Genomic DNA, 19,332 nt, shown 5'->3' with positions numbered 1-19,332 from the left:
AGGCATTCAGCCCATATTTGCAGAAGTCACCACATATACCTGTATCTGCAAGGTCACTTTGCAAGTCACTATCAGAAGAAGTCACTTCATCAGCATGTATCTTTCTTAGATACTCCATCAGCCACAATACGCAGGAGTCACTGGAGCAGGCAGTGTATGTAGCAGTCACTTTGTCAATCTTTATCTTTTGCAGTCCTCCCATCAGCAACGATATGCAGTAGTTATTCAGATAACTTCTGACCTCATTCGTCAATGCTCAGTCAGTTTTTGCAGCAATCACCTCAATCACTAGGTAGCCGCTATCCCCGTAGACCAGTATTGTGCAGGAACTGGTCCTACAGCGTCCTAAAGACATGACACACCTCACTTTGTAGGGTGCAGAACACAAGCCTGGAAGACAATAGACTATAATCACAGATCTGAAATCACATGTTTATTTGTTTTAAATTACTGGTACTAGTCCAAATGTTTAAATGTCTTAAAGCTTTGTGATTCAGATCTATCTAGGCTCCATGGCAACTGAGCACAGTCATTGTCTATGCTTAAAAAATTAAAACACATTTAACACACGGTTGAACGTTAGTCAACTACTCTACCACAGCTCCAGGAGTGGCAACGCATACACAAAATGCCTCCAGACATTTGTTTTTTCGGTTTGTTAATTTTTTGGGGTGTTTTATATAGAGCTAACATGTCAGTATACAGCTGCTTCTGGGCACCTGGAGACACTGTAGTATAATGCAAAGCAGAAAATGACATGGCTCAGACAGCCCATGGCAAGCAGAACAATAGTCATGAACCCTCAGGACCTAGGCATCTGATAAGGACCCTGAGAAAGAACCCCAACATCAAATGGTCTTCAGCGCACTGTTTCAAAGGGAGGGGTACCAAGGAACCTCTAAACCACTCTCATTTAAAGCTTGCCTTAAATCTGTACATTCTCATTCAGTGCTCTTCCCTGCAACTGTCCACTGGCGGCCCTCCAAGTCCCCTATCCTTCGTCTCCTCTACCGGCAGCCTGCTTTATCCTGAATGTTCTGGGGCGAGGGTGGCGCGGGGGCAGAGCGAAGGTGTTCCATTGGTGTTTTGAAGACAGGTCACATCTTTTGCAAATGCTGAAAATAGCTCTTCATGTGTTGTCAGAATGGCATTCAGATGTATGATAGTGCACTAAATATATATGTTTTATTTAAAACAAATGTCATTAACTTGTTTGTGGTTACAACATAACCTTAAAACACCTTAAACTAACAGTTTATACGGTGTATTCAAACTTATCACAATAAAATGAATACACACAAATGACCATACAATTCCTTGTTACAGTTCAATATTAAACACTTTTAAAATTGATAATCTTTATTAAAAATGGCCAAACATGGTATGTGCTAAAATTCAAAAACACTGTTTCTCCTCAATAGAAACAGGCCATTGATTGGTCACTTTGTAGGTTATCTATGGCCATGTAACCATTGTATCCCTTTCTATACAGTTCTTTTAGCTTGCCACAGGCAGTCAATTAATGTTGTGCGGTTTCTATTTCCAATTTACAAATGCTATATAGGCACTCCTGTCGGGTATATATTCCCAAGCTCCTAGGCGAGCGAAGGTAGGTAACTGTTCTAAATGGAGCAGGACCAGGAATCTCCTAACCTTGGCATTATCAATTTTAATCAGGGGTGTTGCTAGGTCCAGAAAAGATCAGGGTCTAAGCTAATGTTGGGACTGGCGGGACTCGGGGCTAGCTAGCATTTTGGTTGTAGCACCTGAGCTTCTATTGGGGGCTATAACCAAAAGACATGGGGCTATAGCCCCATTAGCCCCCCCACCCAGAAACGCCTCTGATTTTAATCAAATATCTAGTTGGAGCATTAATCGGGAAACTCTGTTTTACGTAATTCGTAAAAGAGATCTTCTTGTTCAACTCGGACAAGTTATTATTTCTATCCCAAGTCAGGGCCTTCTGCTTGATATCCTTTGAAGTTCTAGCTAAATTAAGAGGGTATGTGATGGTAAAGTCAATCTCATCAAAGAAGGCGCGGATTTCCGTCAGTCCAAGGTTTAAGGGATTTATGTGGTGAACTGACTTCTAATACCTGCAAAATATTTGAGTGCATAGATCTGCCAAGTTCTCCAGAGAGCCTTTTCAACACAAAGATTCCAGTCGTGATTTCTTTCCGCATCGACAAGGAAGTGAGTCCCGGTTTGCATTGTATCGACTCAATCGGGGTGGATTTGGACAGACCTAATGTGGGAAGCTATAGGTTTCCCGTCCAGCGTCGTAAGCCACTGGATCTCTTTGCTCATATACATTTCAAAACCATACAGTGCACAGGAAGTGATGCAAGAGCCAAACACTTGCAATAGACCTTCTAAGGAGTAGCCACAGCTGTGAGAGTCACATATTTTAACTGCATTACATTTCCTTTGCACTTTTACCATTAGATCACGTGCTCAGATGCTCGTGCTGAGAGAGTCTGTAATGGGAATGCCCAAATATGAATATTTCTTAATAACTTCTACTTGCTCATCATTTAATCCACTATTTAAAATGTTCTTTTTTTTTAATTCCCTTTTTTTCCGGACTTAACCACTATTCCTTTAGGTTTTCTATATATAATTTAAACAGAATGATTAGTTTGAATAGTGGAGGTAAGCAGGCCTTCCTGGTTTAATCTGAGCTGCAATCTGGTATCTGAGTACAGTAATCTAATACAAAATAAAACACCAGGGTGAAGACCCCAACAGTTCAATTTCGCCCATGATGGACCGTGACAAATGACTTACTATAGCCTATGATACATATGGTAAGGGAAATTTCCTTGCTCAAGAGGGAGATGCGAATCAAACACGTTAGAGACCATAAATTAGCCAGAGTTATATGATATGATAATTGGTTATTTATAATGTGATTAATACCCCAGGGTTTCTAAGCGTGGACCCAGGGATCTAATCTGTTTTGCTCTGTGGCATCTCGCTTCCAAGACAAGCATGTTGCCCCTGAGCTATCCTCCCTATGCCCCTTCTGAAACCGGTCTGTTTTTTACTAAGTACTTTGAACTCGACCATGCACGAGTTAACCTTTTCTAGCAGAAAGGAGGATACAGTCTTAGTTATTGTACCATAGCCAGTATTCTATAGTACTCTGGTGCATCACAAGGACCCTTTTTGAACACTGGGATAGGTGTGGATTTCCTCAAACTGGAAGGTATGGCCCCTGTTGCTATAATAATGGTAACGATATTGTGTATGAAACGGGCCCAGGTCTCAGGATCATCCTTAATTAAAATATTGGTTTTTCATTCTAAGCCTGGCGGTGCAGAAATAAGGGTGGCGGTAGCAACGTACCAGCACCCTTTTTGGACCACCAGACTACGAGAATGCCTGCAAGAGCCAGATTTTCCAGCAGGTCTGACCTACCGGGACTACCGGCCCCTGCAGGCATGTTTCTCACAGAAGCAATGGCACCATTAGCAACTGTGCTGGTCCTTCTGTGTCCCCATTCCCATAGAGGCGTTTGTGTTCCCACTGCCGGACATCCTGGGCTGCCGCGACTTGTAATGCCCCGGTGGCACGGGACTATCAGGCGGTGGGAACAGTGTTTCGAAGTTGGCGGAAACACTCCATTGGCACCGGCGGGTTACAGCCAACCTCATGATGAGGCCCATTGTGAAGGTCGTACGGCCCTGGAGCTCTAGAGACTTCTAGTCTATTAATAGCCTCCACAATGTCCTCAACCGTAATGTCAGTGAAGTTTCTTGCCTTTATACCTTCATAGGCCAGAAGATGCTTTCAAGCTCAATACGCGCCAACTCCAAGCCCAAACTTACTAATGGGGACAGAGTACCAGAGCATGTGGAGAAACACGTGTTGTTGCAATTGTATTGTTGGGCTTTATGATGGTAAGGAGTCCCAAAGGAGTAATTAAAGATATTTGCTCAGAAAATGTCATATTTTTATTTTAAGAATGTTAAAATGCCTTTGCCAATTTCTGGATAATGGGAGATGGGTGTTGGTTTGATGTTGACAGTGTGATTTAAATACTGCAGAGAATGAGGACTGGATACATTTATCAATTATCTGAAGTAGTCTGCCTTCGTGTTCATCATGATGATAACTAACAATGGTCAATGTTCAGTAATTAAACACTCATAACATTTTCAAAACATTGTGATGGTAAATGCTGCTATTGATTTTTGTTTTTAAGATCAGTTACTATGCATCCAGTCCCCTCCTTAGTGACCGGAACCAGTTCCCTTCCTTTTTCCGCACCATCCCTAGTGATGACTACCAGTCTCGTGGGCTGGCCCAGTTAGTGCTGCACTTTGGATGGACCTGGGTGGGTCTCCTGGCAGATGATGATGACTACGGCCAACAGGGAATACGTCTACTGCAGGAAGAGCTAGCCAGGGCTGGGGCTTGTGTTGCTTTTTCTGAGAACATCCTCACAAGTAGGGCTGACAAGAATGCCTTTCACATTGTCCAAGTGATCAAACAGTCAACGGCCAATGCCATCATCATTTTCTCTGGTGATTTGACGAGGATTGTGGAGGAGATGCTGAGACAGAATGTGACTGGTAAGATATGTGTTGCCACAGAGGGTTGGTCAACCTCAGCTCGCCTGTCTGTGGAAAAATACTCTGAGATTCTCACTGGCACAATTGGTTTTGCAATCCACAGTGGAAGGATGCCAGGCTTCGAAGAGTACCTCATCAGCCTTCAGCCATCCAGCACTCCAGATCCTAAGTTCCTTCAAGAATTGTGGGAAGAATCATACGGCTGCAAGTTTCAGCATGGCCCAGGCATCTCACTAAATGTGCTGCATAATGACACTGTACTATGCCCTGAGCCAGAAAAGTTGGAAAAACGTCAATTAAGCCCCAGTAGTGACACCGCATTTGGATTCCCCTACAAGATCTACAGTGCGGTTTATGCCATTGCATTGTCTTTACAGGATCTGAGCATATGCGTGCCACAGGGTGGCCCTTTTCAACGGGGGACTTGTGCTGACATCAGGAAGTTCCAGCCATGGCAGGTGAGAATGAAGACTTTCTTTGAGGTCCTCACTGAACACATACCATATTGCTAATGAAACGGCAGGGTTTTGTGTAACAATGTTTTAATAGCCTTATTTGTTTAACACCTGTAACCCAATGGTGGAGGGTTAACCTTGCCATCAGCACCTATTTTATTTTGAATGTTCCCATTTTGATTCATAATAACACCTTCAACCAGGAATTTCATTAACACGTTTGATTTCCTTGGATTATAAACCAGATAAATCGCCACCCCCATGTGAAATAGATTGCTCTCACATAGTAGTGAAGACAAGAAAGGCAAGAAAATAACTATGCAACACTCATTGAATTGAATAACCCAGAATTCCTGATAACAATAATGAAAGAAAGTAAAATCACCTTCCAGAGAAGAACTGCAAAAAAGTATTAATACCAAAGGCAACAAACCCTACACGGGTGTGGAGCATAACGGAGCATAATGTTCAAGTTAGTGGTAGGGGGAAAAGGAGTGTATGGGAGAACCCCCTCATGAAGAGTACAAAGAAAACTACTCGAATTCAGGAAAACACAGCTGTTACACATGGAACCCTTTTCTCTTTCTTTCCCTGTATTTTAAAGTATAGTTGTAGTTCTGTTCCCCACTTTGCTGCAACAGATTCTCAAAACTATTTTTTTTTTGGTGCAAGTGAGGTGATGTGCTAATGCAAGAATACAGTGATGCTTAATTAATGTCAGGTCCTATAGGAGAAGCTAAACTCAAAAAGAATTCACTCTACCACTGAGCACCCCATACCACTCTGTTTTATGAACGGATGCCTTTAGTTGTTTTCCCTTTGGTGCACATTACTTGTATTCCTGTAGCTGAGCCCATTCTAAAAACAGAAAAATACTTCAATTCCGCAGGAGCAGGAAAGCAAGAACCAGAAGACTGCCCTTCTCGGTCTATGCCCCCAGACTCCGGAACCTACTCCCCATTAACACAAGTCTTGGCCTTTGCTTCTACTTTTCACAAATCCTCCTCTTTAAGCAATTGCGCTCTAAAAGGTAGGTCTACACACACTCTCCACCTAACCTGACAATGCTCTGCCTGCTGCTTCCTCCACTGCTTGGTTGGTTGCAGAACCTTTGCTGTCAAATTGCAGTCCCTCCCTCTCCCCTGTAGTAAGCTCCCTGCTCCCTTGTATCTTCGCTTCGCTCACTGTGTACTATCCCCTATGACTTGTAAAGCACTCTTTTCTTTCAAAAAGCTATGTCTGTGCACAATCAACACCCTAAACATTAATAATACATATGCATTTCTGTTTGTAGTAAGAGCAGTGACACATGCTTAAAATCCAGAAGCTATTTCCTAGCTCAGACAGACCTGCTGTCACTGGAAACAGGACAGATATGTGTTTCTATATCTCCCCTAATCACCCATTCACACTGGGAACAGGGAGCATATTTTTATTTGTTTCTAACTTGAGTGGAAATGGAAAGATGTGAGAGAGGAGACATGCATTGGCGTTCTCCTCAGCTCATCCTACTGTCTTACTTTTCTCAAACTGAATGAGTACGTAGCATGTCAGGGCACGATTTGACAACATATTGGTGTAAGAGGATTCATTATGCACATGCCTGCCCTATATAGTGACTACCTCCTTTGAATATGAACATATAATATTAATTTTCAAAGACAAAGATAGAGATTACATCAATACAGCAGACACAAAGTGCAATAAATTCTGCACCATTCAAAAATTTTAGATCGTTTTGATGCACCCCAATGGTGCACCGGACACTCTAACAAAGGTGATAGTCAATGAGCCTTAAGATTCAGATAGACATTTGGATTTTATCCAAAATGCCCATTCTCAAATGCCCATATATGTTAACATGTGTTTCGGCCGCAATAGGGTCTTTTTTCAAAACTGGGTTATATCAACAGAAAAATCTTCTGAAGCTTAAATTACCACATCAACCTTATTATCCTATCAGTTCATAGATCAATTAGAGGTGAAAATTTTCCTTTGGCAATAAGAGGGATTGTTCTCTTGGTCCTTTTTACGGAAGGATTGTTTTCCAAATTATTTTGTTTCTCTCTATTCACTAATGTCAAACTTGTGAAAGAAAACAGTCAGGTATTTACCTTTCTTATAAAGGTTACAAAAAAACATGCACACAATCTTAGTTAAATTGGCTCAAAATTCCATAAACGAAGATCCAGAACTGAAAGGAGACCACTTGACCTCGAGTACTTAATGCTTGGAACAACAAACAGAAATTGGTTAGCCGTTGCAGAATGCAATGTTTTTTAAGGATCTGCAGGAGGGATTGTGGGACGCAGGTGACTGCATTGATCTCAGGTATGAACATAGACTGGGTATTAATGATGAAAAAATATACCTTTGTTTTATTGACCAAAATAGATGTGTCATCAAGCCAACTGAAAGGCAGAGCAACAAGTGTTTCTGTTTACCTTCATTCAGGACACGTTATTGCTGTACCTCACAAGTATATGCACCTTGTCATGAGACACCAAGATCTGGTGTTGGCTTAGGTATACCAGAGGGACTGGGGGGGTCACACTACGAACTCACTCACTGTGCTAGCTCCCACAGCCCAACAAACCCTCCCCCAGTGCACAGACGGAGGACTCAGCCAAGGGCAAGTTAGAACTGTCAATTATTACACAAACAGACAGGGATCATACAAGACATTTGAAATCTCCCGGACTCACAGCTCCCGAGCCTTTGTCGGGCCATTTTTTTCATTTCTACATCACAGCGTGGGGCTCTTCCTCAAAATCCTATGAGGAGACAGGATTGGGTAGTTGGGGTGGCAGTGCCTATTCATGGCACTTATAGATACTACTATATTGGTCCTAACATGTCAGGTGGCTTGCCTGCCCCTTCCTCAAGAAACTATCTATCACTTTATTGCAGGGGCATAGGATTACCATTGGCCCTTGCCCTCTGCCATCCACCGCTGGATTTCTGTTCCCTGACTGGCTGGAGCTGGTCTCCCCAGGCCTGGGACCCAGCTCTGTTCTCAGTGCTCAGCGCACCTTCTCAAGGTGATGAGAAAGACTATGTGTTCCCAATGTAAACTTTAGTGCCACCACTTTTGCCTGTGAGAGTGCCATCAACACTGCAATGTTGTTAAACATTCCATGTTTCACTTCATGTCTGTGTTACTGAGAACCGTTTGTCTTCCCACCGTGGGTTAATGAACATTGTCTGGCTCGGCTGCATCACTTGTTTGAGTACCACAAAATCGAGCTCTATGGTCTGCAATTTATGAGGATGTATTCCTCGTTTCTGCAGATGGCTTTGTGTCTCTTAGCCTCTTAGCTTTGGAATGTGCTGTTTGTCCCTGACCTTGGCTGGGGGCCCTCACCTGCTGTTCTGTGCAGCCTAGTTCTGCTTTCATTTGTCTCTCGACTGTGGCGTGGGGCCTCATGTGACCTCACTATAGTTATACTATGATTCCTATGCATGTATACCATACTGTTTCCTAAAGGTTAGTAGTATTCGGTTCTTCCAGGCTTCTTATACGAGCTCTAGTTCCATAGGTTTAGTCGCGATAAGCGTCTGCAAGCTTGCTCTGCATCTCTTCTTTTGCCTTGCCTTCAGCGTTTCTGCACTTGGTAATGAGAAAAATAATAAAAGCTTTTGACAGTATGTATATGGATCTGTCCGGTATCCAGTCATAATTTCGAATACAATATATTCGAAAGTAAAAATGTCGAAAATATTTAGTCGAAAAACAAAAATGTCGAAAAACAAAAATGTCGACTTTTTTTCGACTTTTTTCGATTTTATGTGTTAATAATAAATATTTTATTAAACTTTTTTTAAAAAATAATTAAAGGTATTTCCATGGGGGGTGGGGGTGATGAGGAGGATGGGGGGGCGGGTTGGGGATAGGGGTTTGGGATGGTTTTTTAAATAATTAATTAATTATTTAATATTATATTAAAGATTTTTTAAAAATAATTAAAGGTATATCTATGGGGGGTGGGGGGGATGGGGAGGAGGGGGGGGTTGGGGTAGGGGTTTGGGATGGGGGGGCTGGGGGGGACCCCCCCCATAATAAATGTTACTATCTGGGTAAAAAAAAAAAAAAAGTGTTTTGGGTTTTCAATTTTTTTTTCGACATTTTTTTTTCGAAATTATGACTTTTCCTATTATATGTATGTGTTTTCGACTTTTTTACATTCGACATTTTTTTTTCGACATTTTTGCTATTCGACATTATGTTTTCGACTTTTTGTCTATAAACCGATCTGTCCTCTATCTACAGAACTGTGTAAGCATCTTTGTGTGAACATGTGTGTGCCAGTGTACTTTCGTGCATGCAAATTTGCTTCATGACTAACGTTGCTATGTCGTAGTTTCACTAATGACGTCAGCACAATGGTTTTTCGTTGTTAGTCCACCTGATCCATCGAGGCATTTGGATCCATTATCAGGGTAGCGGCACCTTTATCCATAAAGAAATGACTGGAGAAGGTTTGAATGGCTGTCTAAGAGAATATCTGTTTGCATATGTGGATGTCACCTGCCCTCCTGGGGGCTGTCCGAACAGTGAGTTGCTTAGTGCGTTCTTGACTCTTCAGGCTGTCATAATGATGGGAGTGAGGAGGGGCATTCCAAGATCACTCTCTTCACTGGCAACACAAAATTAATTTGACTGCAAACATGTCAAATACAAAAGCTGTGTCGATGCTTGTAATTTATGGAGGTAGAATAACACCACAGGAAATAGGATGTTCCAGTTGCATAAACACAAAGGAGGATACCTGCAGCTGCTCTGTTGCATACGGTATAGATTATGGAAGTTAAAATTCTTCATGGACAATCTGAGGGTGAGCCTGCTGAAGGTGTGTTTACTTATGTAAGTTGTAAAGGACATGTTGGTCACAGTAGAGCTGGGATACAGAGAGCTAATGCAGGGAACATGTGAGATCAGGTTTGGATGGGGCTGGGTCAGTAGGTGAATTGTCTTCTTAGAGCATCCCAGTATTACCAGCCCCGAATTCTGGCTCCAGTGCCAGAAGAACAAATATTTCTCTGAAATTAACAGAACCTGCCAATGGATAATATCCATCCTCTCTGTTATTTCCATCTCTAGCTCCTTCACTATATTAAAAAAGTGCATTTGCAAGAAAAGGTTGGGCCAGGGCCTTTCTTTGATGATCACGGCAACCCTCCAGCGCAATATGACATCATAAACTGGCAACGGAGCACACATGGCACCCTCAAGCAAGTGAAGGTGGGTGGCTACGACTCCAGCGCCCCTCCCGGTGAAACTTTCATTATCAATGCCACCACCATAAGGTGGATTGCAGGAGGACCACAGGTAAGCGATGTTGACTTCTGAACATGATTTCAAAGCTTCAAATGCATTTCTCAGATGATTGTAGAGCTGCTTGCTTGTGTAGTCCGAATTGAAGTCTAAAACAATTCCAAACTACCATGCACCACAAAAGTGGACAATGTAACACGTCCTTTACAATTGTATCAAGCGCTGAAGGGAAATCAAGGAATAAAAAACAACACCCAGGCCTGGGCAGCATCATATGAATATTTCCTGAAATAATTTTTCCTACTCAGAAAAGTCTTTTCGACATTACATTTGTTTTTGAGATTGTGATTATAGATGTTTTTACAGCATTAAGGTGTGTTTGGGACAGGGGTGTTCCTTCTTAGGACACCACTTCCTAGTTCTTTGATTACTCAACTGCGTGTCAGGGTTATTGTGCCTCCGCAAGGCCCAAGTCTGTGTTAAAATTTGTGTTTTCATTTGTATTGAATTTTCCAAAATGAGTGCACTTCAACACATAACCCCAGCATGTACCGCCTCCCATTGCCTGCAAGACTGATTTTTAGATGTTCTGTTACCCCTTTTGAAATGGTCAATGAGGTCCTACATTAGACATGTACACAGTGCTATGCTTCACAAGATCCATGGCATCCATGGCTCACCGCCGCCTCCATGGACTTGAGGGCATTCTCTAGTGCTGCCACTCAGTTGTGGACCTCTTTGCCCTTCTTCGCCCATGCAGTACAGTGTAAATCTTTGTTTAGTGAACAACTGAAAACTGTTTGAAGCCAGTGGCATAGCACATCCCCAACCATTTAAAAAGTAGGTCTAGGTAAACAAGTGGGGTCACATCTGAATCCCCAGATTTTGAGCCGATTCAGTCAAATCCAAAATTCAGGGTTCAGGAAAAGTGCTTTGAGAGTGGTGAGGCAAAACGTATGTGAAAAGGGCATGTGGTGTTTGAAGTCATCATCAGATTGAAGACAGAAACAGAATATTGCTAACACGTTTCATATGGAAATTAGGAAATTGAAATTACAATACGATTCAGTTGAGGGAGAGGTACACATTTATGAAAGGACATGTTGCCCTAGAACACCCTTTCTCTCTCTTCCTCCCTTGCTCTCTCTCTTGCTCTCTCTCACTCTCTTGCTCTCTCTCATTCTCTCTTTGCTCTCTCTCTCCTCTGTCTCCATCTCTCCCCCTGTCTCATTCTCTGGCCATCATTCGAAGTTTGCTGGTTTCCCGCTGGTGTTACCAGTCCTGATACCGGCAAACTGCCCTCACCGTCTCCGCCGCCCGATATTATGGGTGGACGAGTGCCTGTGAGTTCCCATTCTTGGTAATTGCGGCATTTCTTTGTTGGTAGGTGCCAGATCTACTGGCAGGTCAGGCCCGCTGGGTTATTCATGGCTCCTACCAGCAAACTTGAAGTGTGCCGGTCCTGAAAGAATGCCAGAGCTGGAATTACCAGCATTTTTCTGGCATTTTTTCCAGACCGGCACACTTGCAATGAGCCCCCAAGTCTTTTGCTGCTATGTGGGCCAGAGTAACATAGTCAGGTGTGCTAGAGCCACACCAGCCATTGATCATAGCCACAGGACAAGAAGGAAAAAACGAATATCTTGAGGTAGGGGATGTTGTGTTTTGCAAAAACAAGCATTTGCAAAGCTAATAGGTCTTTCTTTGCACATTGATTTTTCCGATGCAACTTTTTATTTCGTTTTGTCCGACAGGTGGTGCTAAGCTATTAGCATAGAGGTACATATCACTGCAAAATGCCATACAAGGAGGGGCAGCTGGCCTTTGATTATCTACCCACCCATTCATGCCCATTGCAATTAAAACCTGTGTGAATTCAATCCCATATTTGGAATGATGCTTTACATTCAGATTTGAAATAACTGTAGTTAGAGATTTGGGCCAGAGATAATTTACTTACATGGGGGCAACAAACATAATTTGCATTTTCAGAATACCATTTTCTCCATGTATTTTGATAACTAATGATTGTATTAAATATGTTTACAAATGTAGAATTTTGCATATACATGTTGGCTTCACTGCCTTTGCTTCCTTTGTATAGGCTGTATTCACAGAAGACGGAACAAGCACCATTCTGAAACGGCTCCCGCATTCATATGACCTCCCCCTATTATTTTTATGGGTATGCAGTGGCCCTTACCTACTGCCTATTGCAATCACATGAGTGATAGGATACATTTGTGCAACGTGAGAAAATGATGGCACTTTTTAATAGACCGCTGTCGCAGTTATGTTACATTATAAGTGAATTTATATAGCGCACCTTTACCAGAGGGCATCATGGTGCTCACTAGACAAAAAGATTCAGAACAAAAAAGTCTTCAAAGCCCTGCGAAAAGAAAGATGGTCAGAGGTGGCACGCAGGGACAGGGGAGTGAATTCAAAGCCTTGGCCGCTGCTACCGAAAAGGCACGGCCACCCATACGCGAGAGTCTAATTCGAGGGATTTGAATCAGGAAGGCTGATTGCAAACAAAAGAATCTCGGGGGAACATAAGGAGGGTATGTGATTTGCAAACAGCCAGCGCCACATTTATAAACAGCTCTGTGCACAATACAGAGGGACTTAAAAAGGACAATTTTCTCGACCAGAAGACAGTGAAGCTGGCAGAGAAGTGGCAACATATGAGCGCCGAAAGGAGGGCGAGTTACTGACCTAGCTGCTGCATTCTGAGGAAGCTGCAGATGGCGCACAAGATAAGCAGGCTGAGCCAGGCAAAGTGTGTTGCAATAATGTATATTGCTAAGCACAAGGACAGCTACCACGGATGCCTGACATTCCAGAGGAATAAAAGGCAAGACTTTCCATGAAATGTTAAGTTTGAAATGGCCAGATTTACAGACAGAGGTGACCTGGCCGCACATGGAAAGAGAGATAGGAGATGTTTACCCCAGATTCTTCACAGAGGAAGCAGAGGAAGGGAACGGGCAAAGAATAGCAGGCCAGAAGTCAGGGGTCCAGAAAGACAGAGGGCTGGAGTTGCCAACAACCAGAACCTCTGTATTTTCCCCATTCAGCTTCAACCAGTTCTCGGCCATCCATAAACCCCTGTCCTCAAGGAACCGCTTAAGCCGTGTAGCAGTTTCAGGCCTGGCAAGATCCAGACAAAGCATGATCTACGTGTTATCGGCATAGGAGTAGCACAAGAAGCCATGGGAATTGATAAGGCAGAGAAGTGGCCGAATATAAATGTTGAACTGAGTAGGAGATAGGGCAGAGCCCTGCAGGACTCCACAGGACAAGGAGACAGACCTAGAGCAAAAGGGAGCAAGAAAAACAGACTGGGAACGGTCAGCCAAAAAGGCAGAGAACCAAGCCAGGAACTGGCCAGAGAGTCCCGCAGACGACAGTTGGGAGATCATGGTGGGATGGTCCATGTTATCGAAAGCTGCTAACAGGTCTAATAAAATTAGCGCCCTGACACCACCCTAATCAACCAGGTGAGCGAGGTTATCAATCACGGACACTAGAACAGATTCAGTGCCCCTCCCAGGGCAAAGGCCAGATTGGAAAGAGTCAAAGAAGCTAGAAGTTTCAAGAAATGAGGAAAGCAGGGGGGAGACCAAAGACTCAAGAAGCTTCATAAGAAAAGGAAGAAGCAGAAATTAGAAAGAAGAGAAGGATCAAGAGAGGGTTTTTTAAGCAAAGGAATTACTAGAACATGTTTCAGTGCATTAGGAATAAAGCCAGAGGAGAGAGAGGTATCCACTGCAAATGTAATCAATGATACAATCTCCCCCGAAGCCTCCTTGAGAAGAGCGAGGGGAATAGGGCCAAGTAGTGAGGCAGATTTAAGGCAGACTTAAGCTGATGAACAGCAGCCAGAACATCATGATCAGAAAAAATAGGTTCCATGTAATAATGTCGCCACAAAACTCACGCCATGCAAAAATATCGCCGAACAATGGCCGTTTTTTGTGGCGACATTATTGCATGGAACATGCGGGGGACACCCCCGCAACCCCCAAAACTTTTTTTTCATTTTTAAAACATTTTTTTTGCCCCTGTCCCCATATATATGGTCATCCATATAATATCGCGGCAACCTTTTCCATGCCATATTATTTACGGCGACCATATATATGGGGATAATATTACCTGATACCAAAAAATAGTACGGTAGACCAACTAGCGTCAAAAGTGGAAAGAGAGGGGTGGTGAGAGAGAGCCACAGACCGCAAGCAGTATTAACAATTTTCTGAGTGATGATGTTAACCTTATTGACAAAAAGTCAGAAAGAGATTCGCAGAGATCCTGACAAGGCAGAATTTGTGACCTAGCTTCGAGAGGGGAGGACAGCGAGTCAACCAAATTGAACAGTACTTTAGGTTGGATTATTACTGCCTCAACTTTCACTCTAAAAATAGATTGTTTGGCTAAAAAGATGGCCTTCTGATAAGTAGCAGTGGCCAGGGCGGAAGAGAGTCTTAACAGCCACACTGTAGCTAGCTCTCCACTTCCTTTCTGCCTGCCTAGAGATAAGTTACAGATAAGTTTATAAGCATTTGGAACTAGTGTTCTGAGGGCCGTAAAAGCCAAAGTCGTCAGAGCACAAGGCACACTCTGAGCACATTGGGAGGTGAGACAAGCCACAAGATTGGGTTTGGAAGCAAGGTATCAGCTGAGTTTAACAACGTCCTGTCTGACCAGAGGCGGAATAGCAGCCAGTATTGCAATGGAGAATGACACAACAAAGTGATCGGACCAAGTTACAGGGAAAGAAGGAGTAGTGGTAAGAAAGGTCTCAGGGGCAAAAACAAAATCGAGGATGTTGCCCAACTAATTGGTAGGGGTCAATGACCTGCTGAGGCTGACCAAGGTCTGACATGGAAACTAAGAAAGTGGAGAACTGAAAAGCACTAGCCATACTGACAGGGAGATTAAATTCACCAACGATCAACAATGTGGTACTTAAGCTGTAGTTTGGTCACAAAGGCAGGAGACCCGGCACAAAAGATGCTATCAGGGCCCAGAGGTCGAAAGACCACAAGAACAGACAAAGTGAAGGTAGGTGAGACCGAAATGCAGACTAATAGGCTCTCCATCTTCAAAGTGTGGTCGACCATGATAGAAGAAATAAACAGTCATTAAATGCAGGTTTTATATGTAGAAGTTTACACCCTAACTTCCTGCGCAGTCTGTAAACGCTTAATGTCTAAACCTCTTACTGAGATGGGCCACTCCACCCATTAACATTGTCACCCACGTTCCTGTTCACGTTCATATCCTCTGTAGGCTGTTTAGTGTCCTCTTATGTGTTGAGGTGCTGCCTATGGAACTAACACTCCCGCAATAAATGACTTTGCAAGTTATTGTCAAGAACAATTTAGGGCTTTAGAGATGACAATGGGCACCCTGATTTATAATCCATCCAAGGTGAAAGCCACTGTGATATTAAGAGATTAGATTATATCTGGGGAGGCCCTATGTCAGCTCACTCTGAATGGTCACTTGAGAAGTATTAATAAGAGAGCGGGAGTGGCAGAACCTTATATAATATTTCCTGACCAGAGCTATCAGAGCAATTTGATTTTGTTTCAACTTGTTATTGACGAAGGAGATAATCTGCATCTGAAATAAATTACCCAAAAATGCAGGTTTTGCTGCAATTTGAAGGTAATGGAAGACTTTAAACATCTATTGCTACCGTGTCCTGTGCTGTGCTGCTGCCAGGTGCATTGTATCATTCAGGAAGTTTGGCAATCATCTGATGTATGTAAAGACAGAGAACCTATGGTTCAGCATGTTGGGGAACAGATCTGTAACTCTGACACTGGCTGTGATGAGATTTATAAAGATTTTAGATTTATGTAAATGGCATTTTGAGTTTTATGGATGTTTTGAACATTTGCGTTTTACTTGGGAGTCATGTTACTGTTATTTTTATCCATTTTAGAAGTGCAAAATTTGAGATGAGGTGGAATGCAAAAATCAAATATTTATTGTCCATGGTTTAACATGCTGAATTGTAAGGGTTTGTTTTAAACTATAAACAATAACAAAATAAATATCTTAACACTATACCCCTTCCAGAACACTTAGGTCCAGCAATACGGTACAGCAAATAACGGCAAGGAGGATCTTCTTTTTCAGATCTGACCATGAAACTGTGGAACACCCTATTCAAACCTCTCTGCCTGGAGGAGAACCACCAGAACTGCAGGAAAGAGCTCACAACTTGGCTTTTCAAACAAACAATTTGAAAGAAATGAAAAATAATAGCAACCAGCTAAAAACTGTGCAACAGAAACTTGGGCTAATTTACAACAAGCAATTTCTGAAACTCTTTGCACTACCATCTGCGGGAAACCAGTCTGACTCATGGAACCTATCCCGTGACACACTGGTCCGCACCTTTAATCTCAGTGAAATCTACCAAAAAGAGCAAGGAATTGAAAACACCCTCATCCCCCTCTCCAACCACCTCGTCCCTCAACATGCTCCTCACTACTAAAATCTTCCATCCTTACACTTCCCACACTTCTGCAGAGGAACTCCTAGACCTAGGGTTCTTTACCAATTCAGACCCTATCCATCGTCATTCAACAACCATGCTGTTTATTTTTGCACTTCCCAATTTGGGGATTCCCATATAGCTAACCTTCCCAGTCGGTACCTACCACAATCAACAGAGATTTTCATATCAACACACAGGTAACAGGTGCTTCCAACCTGCACCCATCAACACTAAGGGGTGCTGCACTTGCCTCCCCACTGTTCGACTAACACACCCTGCCCTTCTTTCTTACAGAGCGATGCCCTGCAAGGCCAACATTTTTGGCAGAAGGGCGCTATATAAGTACCCTTTACATTACCTTACTATTAACTATTTCTTGGTGGTGGTTAACAAGTACAGTTTATCACTGAAGAGGCACATATCAGGGGAGCTGAAAGTGTATCTGAACACTTAGCAGTTATGAACACTGGACCGAGTTTCTGCAGCTTTGTTTATGCTGTGGGTTTTGTTACAATTAGCAGACAGGGCCCTCTTTTCCCTGACCTCCAGATACATCTCCAGTTCCTTTCATCACCTCTGGGACAAGGATTCTCTGCACCAGCAATTCACCATTCAATGCTGCTGACTCCTCCACTTCCTACTAAGGAAGTAGTGACACACCTTTCTTTGACAGCCTCCAAATCCATTCCGCAATGACTCTCCTACCTCGGGAATCACTCAATGTGGCTGTGCAGTACTTACAACTACATCAGGCTCAGAATCCTTCTCTAACCGCGGGAAAATATCCCCTTCCTTATAGTTAACCGTTTTGTTCTGCCACACATCTCCCTCCTAATATTAAACCCGCTACTGCGTCATGATTTTAAGAATTAGGCTGTCTGAGGTTGTCTGGAGTGGATTTTCAAGTTTCCTATGTCAGACTAGAGGAGGTGCTGGCAGCCCTTTAACTGGAAGAAGCGTGTTCAAAGCACAACAGAAAGGGAAGTCCAGCTGTGGCAGGGTGTCTGAGGTATCTAGAGTGGTGCCGCAAATTTCCCAGGTCAGTGAGGAGGAGGAGCACATAAGCCATTTAGCAGGAAGTCACAGGCACAAAGTGCTGCTGAAAGGGCAGTCCCATTGTAGCAGGACATCGGAGGCTGTCTGAGCCAGAGCTGCATAATCCCCAAGTTAGTGAGGAGGAAGAGCCTGGCAGTCCATTAACTGGAAGACCTGGACGACCTGGAAGACACAGGTGCCAAGCTCTGTTCGAAGGGTTGTGTAAAGGGCAGTCCACCAGCAGTCAGCCGGTGGGTAGATTGGGGCTGACAGAGTTGTAAACTCTGACACCTTGACTTTAATATACAGGATACAGCAGTAAAAGAGCAGATAATGGTGACTGCCGTGCAGTCAGTGACTATTAGTGATATAGGAGGGGCCAATATAATCTTATACAGCGTCATCACTCGTATGAACCAGTATAAGCCTGACCCACTAATACATACTAAGAGGCTCTGAGTCTCATGAGAACGCCTGAACGTTCAGATTTCTGTTTAGCTTTCATATTTCATTTTCTTTTTTTATAATTATTTTATTCTTTATTTTCTTAATTTTTTTAACACATGGTTTATTAAATTAGTTGATTCGAAAGACTTTTGCAAGAAAAGTCATGTCTGTACCTATGTACAACCCTATGCATCGTATAGCTTGCACTTTGCATTTTGTATTCTGCTCTTTTGCACCTTTGCACTGTAATAAAAAGTGGTGATAGTGATTGAAAAAGGTGGCTTGACCGCTTCCATAACTCGTTATGCCACTAACTAAAAAGTCTAGCAATGTTGCTTATTATCAAAGCAAAGAAATTCAACAATGAAAGTGATGTTCTTTTTGAGACTTCCAATACTACATCAAAGACCATGATGGAGTCCCCTATATCACTATGCGTACAAAAAGGATAGACAAATGTATATGTAAGGGCTGCTGAAGCGGTGCTATTAAGACTAGTTATAATGAAATTGAAGTCTGTGTTAGCCCTATTTCTAAAAAGAGTTCAGAGATTTTTGGAGGTGAACAGAGGGTATGCTCCAAAGAGAAATATAGCATTCTGTGCAAAGATCATGTCTCCACCTAAGAACAGCCACATGACACACGCCAAGAAGGTGGGACGCAATACAACATCCCATAGGGATACTTGAGGAAGTAGATTTACATCTTTGGGTAAAGATGAAGATAATAACTGGAGTTTGGATTATTCTTTAAAAGGCAAAGACATGAGTAAAGACAATTCTTTTTCACCAAGATGCTTCAGAAATGACTTATCCATTAATAGTGTTGAAAAATAGCTCTATACTGCTTGCTCAAGTTTGTGGTAATCCATTAGAGGTTAGGAAGATGAGGTCCCTTAACTAAACACAAGTTTCAAAAGTAGAAATTTAAAAACATAGCCAAGGGCACAAGGAGCCACCAAAAGTTAGTAGGTCCTGCTTAAGAATACTTTAAAAATGATAGGCAACATCCACTATATAAAGT

The 19,332-nt window shown here is 42.7% G+C and overlaps 1 protein-coding gene across 1 annotated transcript in view; it reads left to right on the top strand.

Moving 5' to 3' along the window:
- Positions 1-19,332, top strand: part of LOC138465757 (extracellular calcium-sensing receptor-like) — an 81,720-nt gene that overhangs the window by 11,819 nt on the left and 50,569 nt on the right. Inside the window, exons 2-3 of the mRNA XM_069607225.1 lie at positions 4,208-5,035; positions 10,134-10,361. Of these exons, the coding sequence (XP_069463326.1) occupies positions 4,208-5,035; positions 10,134-10,361 (1,056 nt within the window). The remainder of the gene's footprint in view (positions 1-4,207; positions 5,036-10,133; positions 10,362-19,332) is intronic.

The sequence above is a fragment of the Ambystoma mexicanum genome, chromosome 1p (assembly GCF_040938575.1).
Source record: "Ambystoma mexicanum isolate Mex_15411 chromosome 1p, UKY_AmexF1_1, whole genome shotgun sequence".
Classification (NCBI taxonomy): Eukaryota; Metazoa; Chordata; class Amphibia; order Caudata; family Ambystomatidae; genus Ambystoma; species Ambystoma mexicanum.
This window is presented reverse-complemented; position numbering and strand designations above follow the sequence as displayed.